The sequence below is a fragment of the Carcharodon carcharias genome, chromosome 25, assembly GCF_017639515.1.
Source record: "Carcharodon carcharias isolate sCarCar2 chromosome 25, sCarCar2.pri, whole genome shotgun sequence".
NCBI classification, from domain to species: Eukaryota; Metazoa; Chordata; class Chondrichthyes; order Lamniformes; family Lamnidae; genus Carcharodon; species Carcharodon carcharias.
The window spans coordinates 38,303,107-38,316,665 of record NC_054491.1 but is presented as its reverse complement, the minus strand read 5'-3'; the positions used below and the strand labels follow the sequence as shown (position 1 = coordinate 38,316,665).

At 48.2% G+C, this 13,559-nt stretch overlaps 1 protein-coding gene across 4 annotated transcripts in view; it reads right to left on the bottom strand.

The window, feature by feature from the left end:
- Positions 1 to 13,559, bottom strand: part of LOC121269718 (CMP-N-acetylneuraminate-beta-galactosamide-alpha-2,3-sialyltransferase 4-like) — a 162,911-nt gene that overhangs the window by 23,004 nt on the left and 126,348 nt on the right. For all 4 annotated transcript variants that reach the window (XM_041174568.1, XM_041174567.1, XM_041174565.1 and 1 more), the window contains exon 10: positions 1,750 to 1,881. In XM_041174568.1, coding sequence (XP_041030502.1) covers positions 1,750 to 1,881 — 132 coding nt within the window. The remainder of the gene's footprint in view (positions 1 to 1,749; positions 1,882 to 13,559) is intronic.

Sequence of the window (13,559 nt, the reverse complement as noted above, 5' to 3'; positions counted from 1 at the left end):
TTCTAAATGGTAGTGGTCATGGGTTTGGAAGGTGCTGTCTAAGGAACCTTCGTGAGTTCCTACAGTGCATCTTGTATATGGTACACACTGCTGCCACTGTGAGTCAGAGGTGGAGGAAGTGAATGTTTGTGGATGGGGTGCCAATCAAGCAGTTTGCTTTGTCCTGGATGGTGTCAAGCTTCTTGAGTGTTGTTGGAGCTGCACTCATCCAGGCAAGTGGGGAGTATTCCATCACACTCCTGACTTGTGCTTTGTAGATGGTGGACAGGCTTTAGGGAATCAGGAGGTGAATTACTCATCACTGGATCCCTAGCCCCTGACCTGCTTTGTAGCCCATGTACTTATATGGCTAGCTTGGTTCAGTCTCTGGTCGACGGCAATCCCCAGGATATTGATAGTGGGAGTTTGAGTGTTGTAATGTCATTGAATGTCAAGGGGTGATGGTTAGATTCTCTCTTGTTGGAGATGGTCATTTCCTGACACTTGTGTGGCTTGCATGTTACTTGCCACTTGTCAGCCCAAACCTGGATATTGTCCAGGTCTTGCTGCATTTGGACATGGACTGCTTCAGTATCTGAGTAGTCGCAAATGGTGCTGAACATTGTGCAATTATCAGTGAACATCCCCAGTTCTGATCTTATGATGGAAGGAAGGTCCTTGATGAAGCAGCTTAAGATGTTGGGCTGAGGACGCTACCCTGGGGAACTCCTGCAGTGATGTCCTGGAACTGGGATGATTGATCTCCAGCATCTGGAACCATCTCCCTTTGTGTTAGTTAATGACTCCAACTAGCGGAGAGGTTTCCCCCTGGTTCCCATTGACTCCAGTTTTGCTAGGGCTCCTTGATGCCACATTCGGACAAATGCTGCCTTGATGTCAAGGGCAATCACTCTCACCTCAGCTTCATTGGCTATAAAGTACTTTGGGTCACCCTGAAGTCATGAAAGGTCCTATAGTTAAGCAAGTCTTTCCTTGTTTCTGTGACCAAAGGGAGAAAATCCTGAAGCACAACATAGCAAGTATTCCCTGATACTTCTAGCTGAGGGTCTCTTCCCAATTATCCTAGTGCTTCTTCTAGGTGCTGCTGGAGAAGGAAGTGAGGTGGCCTCCAGCTCTGTTTCTGGGATTGAGTATGGTCTGTTACCTCCTAGAACAGGGTTTGAAGATATGGGATGCTTAACTGGGCCTACTCAGCTTCTGACCCTGCATGAATCCTTTGATTGGGCTGGCTAGATGATGAGTCACTGTGAGAGACATCTTCCTCACCCCTGCCATGGCCCTACTGCTGCAACTCTCTGCATCATGGAGGAAGAGCACAGATCAGGAAAGGACACAGGAGACCTCCATGAACGCTGTGACAAGTTAATCCAATAGCTTTCACAATTCCATCATCACTGGCTAAGGCAGATTGGAATTTGAGTTGGAAGCAACCATTTTACCAGCCTCAACTACTCCATGCAATTGCAAATTCCACATTTACACCACCCCCTGAGTAAATATGTTTCCCCTGAAATCGGTATTGTTTTGTCTGAACACCACTCTGTGATCCACTTTAAGAGGTTTTGCTATGTTAAAAACACAAAATAATTACAAGTTGTTGTTATTGAAAAGGCAGATGAAAAATCTACAATCATTCCTGTGCAGTTAATAATCTTTCTATTTTTGGGGGAGATTAGTGTTTCTCTAGTAGTAACTTCCCAACAAACTTTACAACTACTTTTACAGATCAGAACAGAAACACACCCTTACCCGTTTAATCATGTCTGGATTTTCCAGTAATTTCATTGCAGCTTGATACATATAATAGGGATTGAGTATCCGCACCTTAGTAGGATCCAAGTTCTTTACAAAGGCTGGCCTTTTCCAGAATCCTGATGTTACCTAGTGTGAAAAATATTTTGAGATCAGGGAAACTTATTCAAGAGAAACACTGAAATGTGGATGCACAGGCAGACATATTCCGGCATTACCTCCCATCCAATTATGTGATTGCAACTTGGTGAGGGAGTACAACGAGAGCTTTTCTAGATTCCTGTCTCATGTGGCCCCATGCATTCCTACTACACATGTACCACCATCTGAAAAGTAGTGTCTGTCTGCCAACTAAGATGAATTGTGCATCCCTCCTGATATTATTGTGCACTGAGGCCATGGTGAGTGGCCTCCAGCTAACTGGTCATGGGTGTCCCTGAATAAGCAAGCAGTTTGCTTCCTATTCAAGGAGTTTGACTGCCCACTTTAAAGCGTCAGTGTGGCCGTCCCGGCTATAATGCAGCTACTGTTTCACTTGAGGTTGAGTCATATTTTCCTTCCTCACCAGAGGCATTCTTTCGTTCATTTTGAGAAAATGATCCACGATGTTTAACCCCTTTGGGACCTTCTCCCCCCAGGTTTCTCTGTGCGTGTCCAAGATACTGTGAGGTTATGTCCCCCCTAGAAAGAAACAGGAAGAAAACCCCACTGAGAACTGAGAAACCTCCCGAATTGCGGATATTATAGAAAGGGGAGGACTATCCCAATCTTTGCCATGTTCCCATACAAACTCCCTAACCATTTGATTAGTTGAACTGCTCCACTGAACTCTGTTGCAGAAGTCTGTAATTTTCCAATTTTAGTAATTTATACAAATTCATTGTTACTTCCAATATAAATAGGGTGCATTGATTGGTTAATGATTTCTTTTGTCAGCCCATCTCGAGAAACACGCCCACTAAAATTTCTTTGATGAAGTAGTATACAGCCAAATAGCCTCAGATTATCTGGGTGCATAATCCAGATATACATAGCTGACCTCGAGCTGATTTCTCTGAAGGATCCACCAAACCCACAACCATTTTTTCAAAAGGCACCTCGATCTGGGGGCACGGCTACAAGAGGAGTTTTCAATTTGAGATGACAGCCTGAACTGTTGTTACCATGAAGCTGAATATCCCTATATCCACCTCGCCAATGAAATCTTTGCAAAGTCTTTGCCCCTTGTTCTTTTTCTGTTGAACAAACATGAGCCAACTTCTTGACTGTAACACAAAGAGTTTGGGGTGATCGATCACTCATTGTTCACAAGTGTGATCAGTCGTTAATCACTTTGTGATTCTTAAGAGATCATTTTTGAGAATAACATTGGAAAGCTACAATATTTCATATTCTTTCTGAACCTCATGTTGGCTGATAGCAGTAAGCAAACTTCAATGATGGATCATATCCATATGTACAGATAGGCTCAACCTACAGCTCTCAACTACGATAACACCATAGCTGCTGCACCAGCCATACTTCAGTAAGTGGCACTCCAATGGGATCAAGACCTATTCCAGAGAATCAAGCACATCACCTAAGTTAACGCACCACTGCAGGGCTGATGGAGTGCTGCACTGCCAGAGGTGCCATACTTTAAGTCAGATGTTAAACTGAGGCCCCATCTGCCCTCTCAAGTGAACATAAAGGATCCTGTGGCATTAACTTCAACACGATCAGGGGAGTTCTCCCCAATGTCACGGTCACCATTTTTCCCTCAGCCACATCACTAAAATAAACAACCTGGTCATTTTCACATTGCTCTCTGTCCACAAATTGTGGGGCAAGTCCAGTCTGGCTAATTACTGTCCCGTCAGTCTACTCTCGATTATCAGTAAGGCGATGGAAGGGTTCATCGGCAGTGCTATGAGGCGGCACTTGCTCAGCAATAACATGCCAGGGCCACTCAGCTCCTGACCTCATTACAGGCTGCGCAGTCAGGAGACTCCCTGGCCCCATGAACCACACTTCTGTATAAGCGTCCCCGGAACTTCTGATTTTCAATCCGGGGCAGGGGGTGGTAGGGATGTAATGGGAGTCGTGGTGGGCGACCCCGCAAGTAATGCGGAGGCAGAGTTGGGCTCAGCGCAGGTTTGGTGACTTGGGCAGGTATAAAAAGCTGGTCATTTGGAAGGTGTCGATTGTTCCTTATCTGTGTATCGTAGGAGACATCACTGGCTGTTTAGATGAGTCTAAACTCTCTAAACGTTGTCCATCTGGTTGCTGATACTGGAACAGATGGCCAACCATGGGCTGTCCATAGGAAATATTTCTCATTGTTGCTGCCAATTCACATTGTCCTGAAGGATTGCACTGAACCACTTAAAGCATCAAGTGGCTTCACAAGGCACAGCTATGGAGATAGCAGCATCTTAGCACCACTACTTGCTAAAGATATGCTGCAGTAATGTAGTTAAACATTATGCCTCAGTGGGTGTAAGGTGAACAGTGCCAAGGTCTGTAACCCATCCACCTGTGCTCTTGCCACCCATCTATCAGGAATCGCCACCCATCTATCAGGAATCCCTTGACCAGGTCCCTCACTGCTGCACACTGGCTTGGCACAACAGTGTGACTAAGAGACAATAAGACAGTAGGGTAGTTAGTGGCCGGGACCACCGCAGGCTATCTGGATGTGACAACTACAACATCCAGGGCACCATTCATTTGTGCAGAGCCATTTCCTCCCTTGCCCCTCAACAGTATTCAATGATGACATGGTTTGTGCAGGTAAGCACTGGAATATGATTGACAGCAATGCAAATGGCATGGCTCACATCCCTGCTCCTTTTACATTCGCATTGCCAGAATGTCACACAGAGGTGAACAGATTGGTGCTGCAGTGCCAGGGTTCAGTGACCAGGACATGCAGGTTTTGATGGAGAAGGTACAGAAGGCAAATTCTTTTTCCTCCTGCCATAACAAGTCATGGGTTGAAATATCTGCCGTGATAAGCGTAGCAAGTAAGCACAGAAGATCTTGGATTCAGTGCTTGAAAAGGTTCCACAACTTGCTGCATTCCAGCAAGGTGAGTTGATTGGCACGTTCACACCAAGGTCCAAGTGAGAGGTCACATCTGCATGCTGCAGCTAAGGTGTGAGACCTGTAACATATCTTTGCTATAGCACTGAGGCTTGTAGGTCCAAGCTGCTCATACACATGTACACGGTACAGATGCGAATGAGGGTTGTTGTAGACGAACACATTAAAGAGAACTCCCTCTGCATGTACTACATATCAGGTTAACATCAAATCATGTTTGTCTTTGCCGTCTCAGAGGATCCAAACACCAGGGAGATGGCCCAGAGGCAAGGCTGCAGACAATTTGTCCAGTTGAGCAGACAGCATGGAAGCAGCCAGCTGCAGTGCAGTTGGTGATGGCAAATCGCCCATAGCAGGTCATAAAGGCGTTGCTAAATGCATTTTTGAACATTCTGGTAATGGTGGAGGTCATGCTGCTAGTTCAATGAGCACAATGGGACATTGGCCCGTGAGGGAGTTTGAAGGATGGGGTTACGCCAGCAGTGCCTCTACCTTGTGTCCTGGTACCCTTCCTCTAGCCTCAGGAGGGTCACGTTCACTTTCCTCAATGGTGCCAATGTATAAAGGTGCCATGGCTGTGTTGCTTTCTCTTTGGCACCACTGTACTATGCTCCCTTCACTGACACAATCATTCCTGACACCTGTGTTCACGAGTCAGTAGGGGCAAAACATCTTGCTCTGCCAAGTGAGCCATCCCACCCTCCAACTTCCTTGGGTTTAAGGCAGACACTTGAGAATCACTTATTTTTCGCCATGTTTGTGGCTTTTGTAACAACTTTTCTGTGTTTTCCAAAGGGGCCCGTGCATCCTCGCCTACCCTACCTATCCAAGCAATTCTGCAAAGTTCAGACATGCTCCTACCTGGTTTAAACAGCCCACTCCTAACTGATGAAAACCAGACGTAAATGGAGGAGGCTGCAGTTTTATCTGGGCAGCTGCCTCTGTAAAATGTGCATGTCCAAACCCCCTGCGGAAATGGTACAGGCCACATTCGGGAGCAGAACTTCCACATTCAGGCCTCTGGCACCATTTTCATTGCGACAGAGAGACTCTCTGTCCGGGCAAGAATACAGGACCCTGTGTGGGCATATGATGGAAATGTCTTTGTGGGTGTATGATCACAGAATTGTTATGGTGCAGAAGGAGACCATTTGGCCCATCGTGTCTGCACTGGCTCTCCAAATGAGCAACTCTTCCTCGGCCTTCTGCCCGTAACCCTGCACATTCTTCCTTTTCGGATAACAGTCTAATACCCTTTTGAATGCTTCAATTGAACCTGCCTCCACCACACTCTCAGACTGTGCATTCCAAACCCTAACAACCTGCTGCATGAAAAAGTTTCTCCTCATATCAGCTTTGTTTCTTTTATTAATTACTCTAAATCTGTGTCCTCTCCTTCTTGTCCTTTTCATGAGTTGGAACAGTTTCTCCCTATCTACTCTGTCCAGATCCCTCATAATTTTGAACATCTCTATCAAATCTCCTCTCAGCCTTCTATTCCCTAAGGAAATCAGTCCTAACTTCTCCAATCTACCTTCATAACTGAACTTCCCCATCCCTGGAACCATTCTCATGGATCTTTTCTGCACCCTCTCTTTCACATCCTTCCTAAAATATAGCGCCCAGAACAGAATGCACCAATCTAACTGAGGCCAAACTAGTGACTTATTCAACACTACCTCCTCGCTCTCTTAACAAAAACAAAAACAAATATACCTGAAAAAACTCAGCGGGTTTGACAGCATCTGCGGAGAGGAACACAGTTAACGTTTCGAGTCTGTATGACTCTTTAACAGAACTAAGGGAAAATAGAAAAGAGATGAAATATAAGCTGGTTTAAGGGGTGGGGGTGGGACAGATAGAGCTGGATAGAGGGCCTCTATCCAGTCCGTCCACGTTGGCAGGAAAGCACGACGACATGTTTCACAACAGCACACAGGCGATGTGCACTTGATGGCCTTCACTCGGGGGGAGCTGGAGGTGAGTGAACAGTATTGCTCTGCAGAGCTCACCAGGGTCGCCTGTTGCTTTGCAAGCTTCAGGGGTGCTGGGGGCCTGGGTGCAGTGCCACTTTGCCACTGTTGTTGGGTGGTGCCCAGAGGCAACTGCTGCCCTGGCGTTGGATCCCGCACACAAGAAATCGAGGTGGGGGTGCAGGGTAGGTGAGGGAAGTGGCCAAGAAGTAGGGACACCTGTATAAACTGACCTTTCCTCTGCAACTGAGACAGTTCAGGCCCAGCCATAGTGATATGATTGGGGGTTGTGCTCCTAGACTGCCTCACCACGCAAGCACTGCGGAGGTATCAAAGTGCCACCAGACCTTACCCCATTCCCCACACCTCCACCTCCCCCCTCCACCGGCACAGACTGCAAGTCAGCGACCACTTTATTGGACCACGGAGCAGTTGGACTGCACACATTGTACAATCTCCTCGCCAATGCTGGCCATGTAGCAGTCACTGCTGGAAGTGCTCACAGCCCCTTGCGATCTTAACATCCCAGTTAGGAGCAGTTTTCCCATGTCACAGGTTGACAGGGCAGCTATGCAGTGCACTCATCTGTGGCCATCTGAGGGGTGGTCAGCACTCTCTGGGAAGCATTAAGGGCCGGTCACACAGGGCCAGGAAAGGTGCTAAGTACAGCCACGGTAACCACATCTCTCTCTCTTTCATGCCACAGAAGGACAACATCAGAAGCATGGAGCCTGGTGACCTAGCTGTATGCCTGATGGCCTACAGAGAGCACGGAAGATGGAGGAGAGAGCAACTGAGGCTCCAGGCCATGCAAAGGCAGGAGCAGCAACCTCAGGAAGAAGGAGCAGCAAGGGCTCTCCCACACACACTGCCCAGGAGCAACAGCAAGCCATAGCTGGTCGGCGCCTAGTGACAACCAGGGTCTATAGGCGCCGCCTGCCTTTCCTACAGATGACCAACAACCAGGGTCACCAACAAATGTGCATGTCTAGGGACCTGGTTGCTCACATCTGCCACTTATTGAAGGACTTGGCGCCAAAGGGACATGGAGGGCATCCACTGCCAGTGCCTTTGGAAGTGACTGGATCACTCAATTTCTATGCCAGTGTCTCCTTTCAGGGCTCCACTCATGACCTCTGTGGGATTTCACAATCCGCCGCCCACAAATGCATCCATGAGGTCATGGATGCCACCTTCTCCATGGCCACAACTTTGTGCTTTTCGCCTGGGACCGGGACAGCCAGGATGCCAGGGCGATTGGATTCTCCCAACTCTCGGGATTTCAACAGGTGCAGGGTGTGATTGACTGCACTCACATGGTGCTCAGGTCTCCATCGCTACACCCAGTGGACTTCATCAACCACAAGGGATTCCACTCATTGAATGTACAGCTGGTGTGCAACCTCCACATCCTGCAGGTGGGTGCACGGTTTCCAGGGAGCACAAGACCATAAGACATAGGAGCAGAAATTAGGCCATTCGGCCATCGAGTCTGCTCCGCCATTCAATCATGGCTGATAAGTTTCTCAACCCCATTCTCCCGCCTTCTCCCCGTAACCTTTGATCCCCTTACCAATCAAGAACCTATCTATCTCCGTCTTAAATACACTCAATGACCTGGCCTCCACAGCCTTCTGTGGCAATGAATTCCAAAGATTCACCACTCTCTGGCTAAAGAAGTTTCTCCTCATCTCTGTTCTAAAAGGTCTTCCCTTTACTCTGAGGCTGTGCCCTCGGGTCCTTGTCTCTCCTACTAATGCACGATGCCTACATCCTGAGTCAGTCACAGATCCCTGGAATCTTCCAGGGTCCACAGAAGCTGCAGGGATTACTCATCAGGGACAAGGGCTACCCACAGAGACCGTGTTTGATGACACCCGTGCGGTGGCCTCAGTCTGCAGCAGAGCGACGCTATAATGAGGTTCATACTGCAGTTCACAACTTGGTGGAGCAGACCATCGGGAGACTAAAGGTGAGGTTCCGGTGCCTGGACCAGTCCGGTGGAGCCCTGCAATACAGTCCATAGAGTGTGTCACACATCGCCGTCATCTGCCGTGCCCTTTACCACCTGGCACTCCAAGGGGGAGACGAGCTGGCTGAAGAGGAGATGGAGGAGCTGGAGATCTCCTTTGATAAGGAGGACGCCAATGGGGATGAAGGTGATGAGATTCTCGGAGGCGACGATGATTGGGATGAGGCCCTCACACTGGCCAGATAAGGCAGGCGCACCCAGGAGGTCCTCATAGGATGATGACGACATGCAGTGAGTTGACCCCATAGATGCTCACATCACATTTGTGAATGTTTGACTCCAATCTGGCTTATGACAGCGTGAATACCCTCTGTGAGAATACTCCTGTCATGGAGATGCAGTGGAGGCCCTAAAAGTCGCTCGATTGCAGGAGGATGATGACAACATGCAGTGAGGACACTCCATAGATCTTCACATAGCCTCTGAGAATGTCTGACTCCTGTCTGGCCGAGGGTAGCTCACTTGTGCTCCATGATCATACTATAGAGACGCAGCCGTGAAACTTTAGAAGCATCTGATGCTTTGTCTGCCTTCAGCATCTGAGTCCTTCAGGAGCTGGTGCACAGCATCACTGGTCACAGATGCTGAAGACATGGGGGCCAACCCCACCTTAAAGGTGCTGACAACACATCGAGGGAATGAGGGAACTCTGTGATGCCAGACCACTACATTCTGGCAGCAATGACCAGCACAGCCGAGGTGCAGGCATCAGTAATGTTTCCAGGGAGTGTGAGGCTGGACCATCAATGTGGTCTGAAGGCCACACAGAGCACAGGGAAGAGGCCCTAGACTGAAACACCTGCCTTTATCTTGTGCAGAAAGGTTTCACATCTGAGTGACAAGAACACTGCTCATCAGAACAAGGAGCCATAGGCAGGGAGAGATTCTTGGGAGTTTATTGACAATAGTGAACAGTATGTACAAGTGATTAACACCACTGCCCAGGCTGTGCAACCAATTCTCCTTCACTTTCCTAACCCTGCTGCTATGTCTTTGTGCTCCCCGGACAACCACAGCGGAGGTGGAGGCAGCCTGCTGACTGCAACACCCTGTGGTGACCTTGGCGGGTGTCCTATGAAGGGCTGAGACTTGGAGGGCCCCAGCCTGCTTTCAGGGTCCTGCTGTATGGCAGTGGCACCCTCCTCAGCCTGTGGAGCTGGAGCTGCTGAGGTCACAGGAAGAGGGGATTCAGATTGGCCAGACACTCCGGAGTCACCTCGATCGATGGGCCTGGAGTGTGCACCTGCTAATCCTCCTCCCTATGAATGCCCAAGAGCCCTAAGCTGACTCCTTGAGGAGCAGGGGTAGCTGGAGTGAGATCAAGCTGCCCAGCACCCCTCTCGAGCACACACTGTTTGAGGCCAACTATGACATCACCTATGGAGCAGCGCAGGAGTGAAGTCCTGGACCATGGAGGTCTCCATGGCAGCTGCCATCCTACCAGTGTTGACCATGGTGCACTGCAATGCCGGCGCTATCACCTCAGATCGAAGGCAAACAGATTCCTCCATCACGCCTTACAATCTGAGGAGTGCAGTGGACATCCCTCCCTAATATTCCTGAGCTTGCCTTTGCAGCTCCAGCAACTGTGACATGACTAAGTTCAGAGGCTCCTCATCTGACTCGAAATCAGCAGACTTCTGGCCTCCAGCAGCCCTCCGAGTGCCAGACACCTGGGAAGTCTCTGCCGCCACCTGCTGTGCTCACCAGATTGTGATCCCGAGGCTACTCTAAAGCTAGGTCTCACCAAATTGTGTCTCTCTGCACTGGTGAAGGGTGTGGGTGAGCGCTGTGATGGGACTTCAGGGAGGGTGCCTCCAGATTCCCCTTCAGAAGTTTCTTCAGGGCTTGATTGGAGGCTCTGGGTCATGGACTCTGTCGGCTTTTTGGCAGATGTGCCTGTGAAAGCAAGGAGAGATACTTAGTGCATGGCAGTGGCCTGTGAAACAGGACACATCACTCACAGCATGGTTGTCTGATGGATGTTGCACTGCTGGATCCTCACTTGGTAGAGCAGCGCTGACCTCACCGTCAGCACAGGAACAGTCCAGGTCCTCGCCGGCCAGCTGGATGGCTCTGTTTTCAGTCTGTGAGGACCTTGATTTCGGGCATTCCACCACCAGTCTGCGACCTCTCTCTCTCTCGTTGTGTGCCAGCATTAATAGAGGTGGAGAAAGCGTAAGCAGGATGTCTGCCAGGTCAGATGATAAGTATGCCTGGCCTGTGCGGGCGATAAGTGATTCCATGGACGGGATGAGGAGAATGATGGTGAGTGTGAGGGAATGAATTGTGATGCCGCTTGAACTAGCCCTGTCGATGTGTGATGGGTTTGTGAGTATGTGGGTTGAGAATGATGAGAAGAGTGACTTACCTTTGAGGAACAGAGGAGATCATTCATCCGCTTGAGGCACTGGGTGGCTGTCCTCTTCTGAAGGGCATTGGCACTGACCACCACTGCCACCGCCTCCCAAGCTGGATTGGTCATGCTGCTGCCCATCCTGTGACCAGAGTGGGGGTACAAGACCTCTTGGCTGGCCTCCACGACATCCAGCAGTCACTCAAGGGTCCTGTCATTGAAGCGGGGGGTGGGGGGTGGGGGTTCAGTCGTTTTTCCTTTTCTGGCCATGTCTCCCGGGCAGTGGTGGCGATGAGCACTGTGCTGGCGGCTGCTTTTTAAACGTGACGGTCGGCGTGATGCAACAACAGGATGATGGAGGGTGGGTGAATGGGTGCCCACCCACCATGGCAATGGCATTTTTCCCGGGAATGCCGGGTCCCTGGACAACACGGCATGAAAACCCGCCATCGCTGACAGCGGGTGGAATTCCATTTTGCCCACCCACTACTGCAAGTAGTGCAAATTTGGGAAAATTCTGGCCTCTATGCCCCTATTAATAAAGCCCAGGATAATGTGTGCTTCATTAACTGCTCTCTCAACCTGTCCTGCCACCATCAGTGATTTATGTATTAATTTATATACCCAGGTCCCTCTTCTCCTGCACACCCTTTAGACTTGTACCCTTTATTTTATATTGTCTGTTCATGCTCTTCCTACCAAAGTGCATCATTTCACCTGCCACCTATTGCCCATTCCTCCAACTTGTCCATGCCTTTTTGACGTTCTACACTGTCCTCCACACAGTTCACAATGCTTTCAGGTTTTGTATCGTCCACAAATTTTGAATGTACACCAAGGTCTGGATCATTAATATATATCAGGGAAAGCCAGGGTCTCAACACTGACCCCTGGGGAACTCCACTGCAAACCATCCCCATGCTTGAGAAACCATCCATTCACCATTACCCTTTGTTTCCTGTCACCCAGCCAATTCTGTATCCATGTTGCTACTGTCCCTTTTATTCCACGAGTTATAAATTTGTTCACAAGTCTGTTCTACGGCATTGTATCAAACGCCTTTTGGAAGTCCATGTATACCTCATCAACAGCATCACCCTCGTTAATCCCCTGTATCTCTTCAAAAAACTTTCGCAAACTAGTTACCCATGATTTTCCCTTATGAAATCCATGCTGGCTCTCCTTAATTGACACAAATTTGTTCATGTGACTTTTAATGTTGTCCCCAATTATTGTTCCTACACATTTCTCTACCAACAAAGTTAAACTGACTAGCCTGTCATTGCTGGGCTTATCTTTACACCCTTTTTTGAACAATGCTGTAACATTTGCAATTCTCCAGTCCTCTGGGACCACCCCTGAGTCTAAGGAAGACAGAAAAATTATGGCCAGTGCCTCTGCAATTTCCACTCTCACTTCCTTCAATATCCTTGGATGCATCTGGAGTGTGACCTAAACAGAGGATGACATAGATTGGGATCTGAATATTGAAGGGTACGTGACATTTAGGAAGGACAGGAAATTAGGAAAAGGTGGAGGGGTGGCTTTGTTAATTAATGGTGGTATTGGCATATGAAAAAGGAACGGCCTAAGTTCAAGAGACCAGGATGCAGAAGCAGTTTGTTATTTAAAAGGGCAATTATGAGGGCATGAAAGCAGAGCTAGCTAAAGTGAATTGGTCAATGAGGTTAAGGGATAGGTCAATAGAGATGCAGTGGCAGGCACGTAAAGGGATATTTCAGAATACACAAAATAGGTACATTCCAATGAGAAAGAAAGCTTCCAAGGTGAGGACCCACCATCCGTAATTAACTGAGAAAAGTTAAAGGAAGTATCAAACTTTTTTAAAAACATAATTGCGCAGATGGGTGGCAGGTGAGAAGATTGGACCAAATATAAAGAACAGCAAAAATTAACAAAAAGATTAATAAGAAGAGAAAAATTACAGTAAGAGAGAAAGCTAGCTAGAAATATAAAGACGAATAATAAGGGTTTCTATAGGTAGTTAAAAAAGAGACAAGTTAACAAAGAGAGCATTGGTCCTATAGAAAGTGACTCTGGGGAATTAGTAATGGAAACTAGGGAGATGGCAGATGAATTGAGCAGGTAGTTTGCACCAGGCTTCACTCTAGAGGATACAAGTATCCCAGAAATAGCTGTAACTCAGGAAATGGAAGGAAGGGAGGAACTCAGAAAATTCCAATCATAGGGAAGTGGCATCGAGCAAATTGTTGGGACTGTGGACTGACAAATCCTCGGGTCCTGATGGACTTCATCGGAGGGTCTTAAAAGAAGTGGCTAGTGAGATAGTTGATGTGTTTGTTTTAATTTTCCAAAATTCCCTAGATTTGGGGAAGGTTCC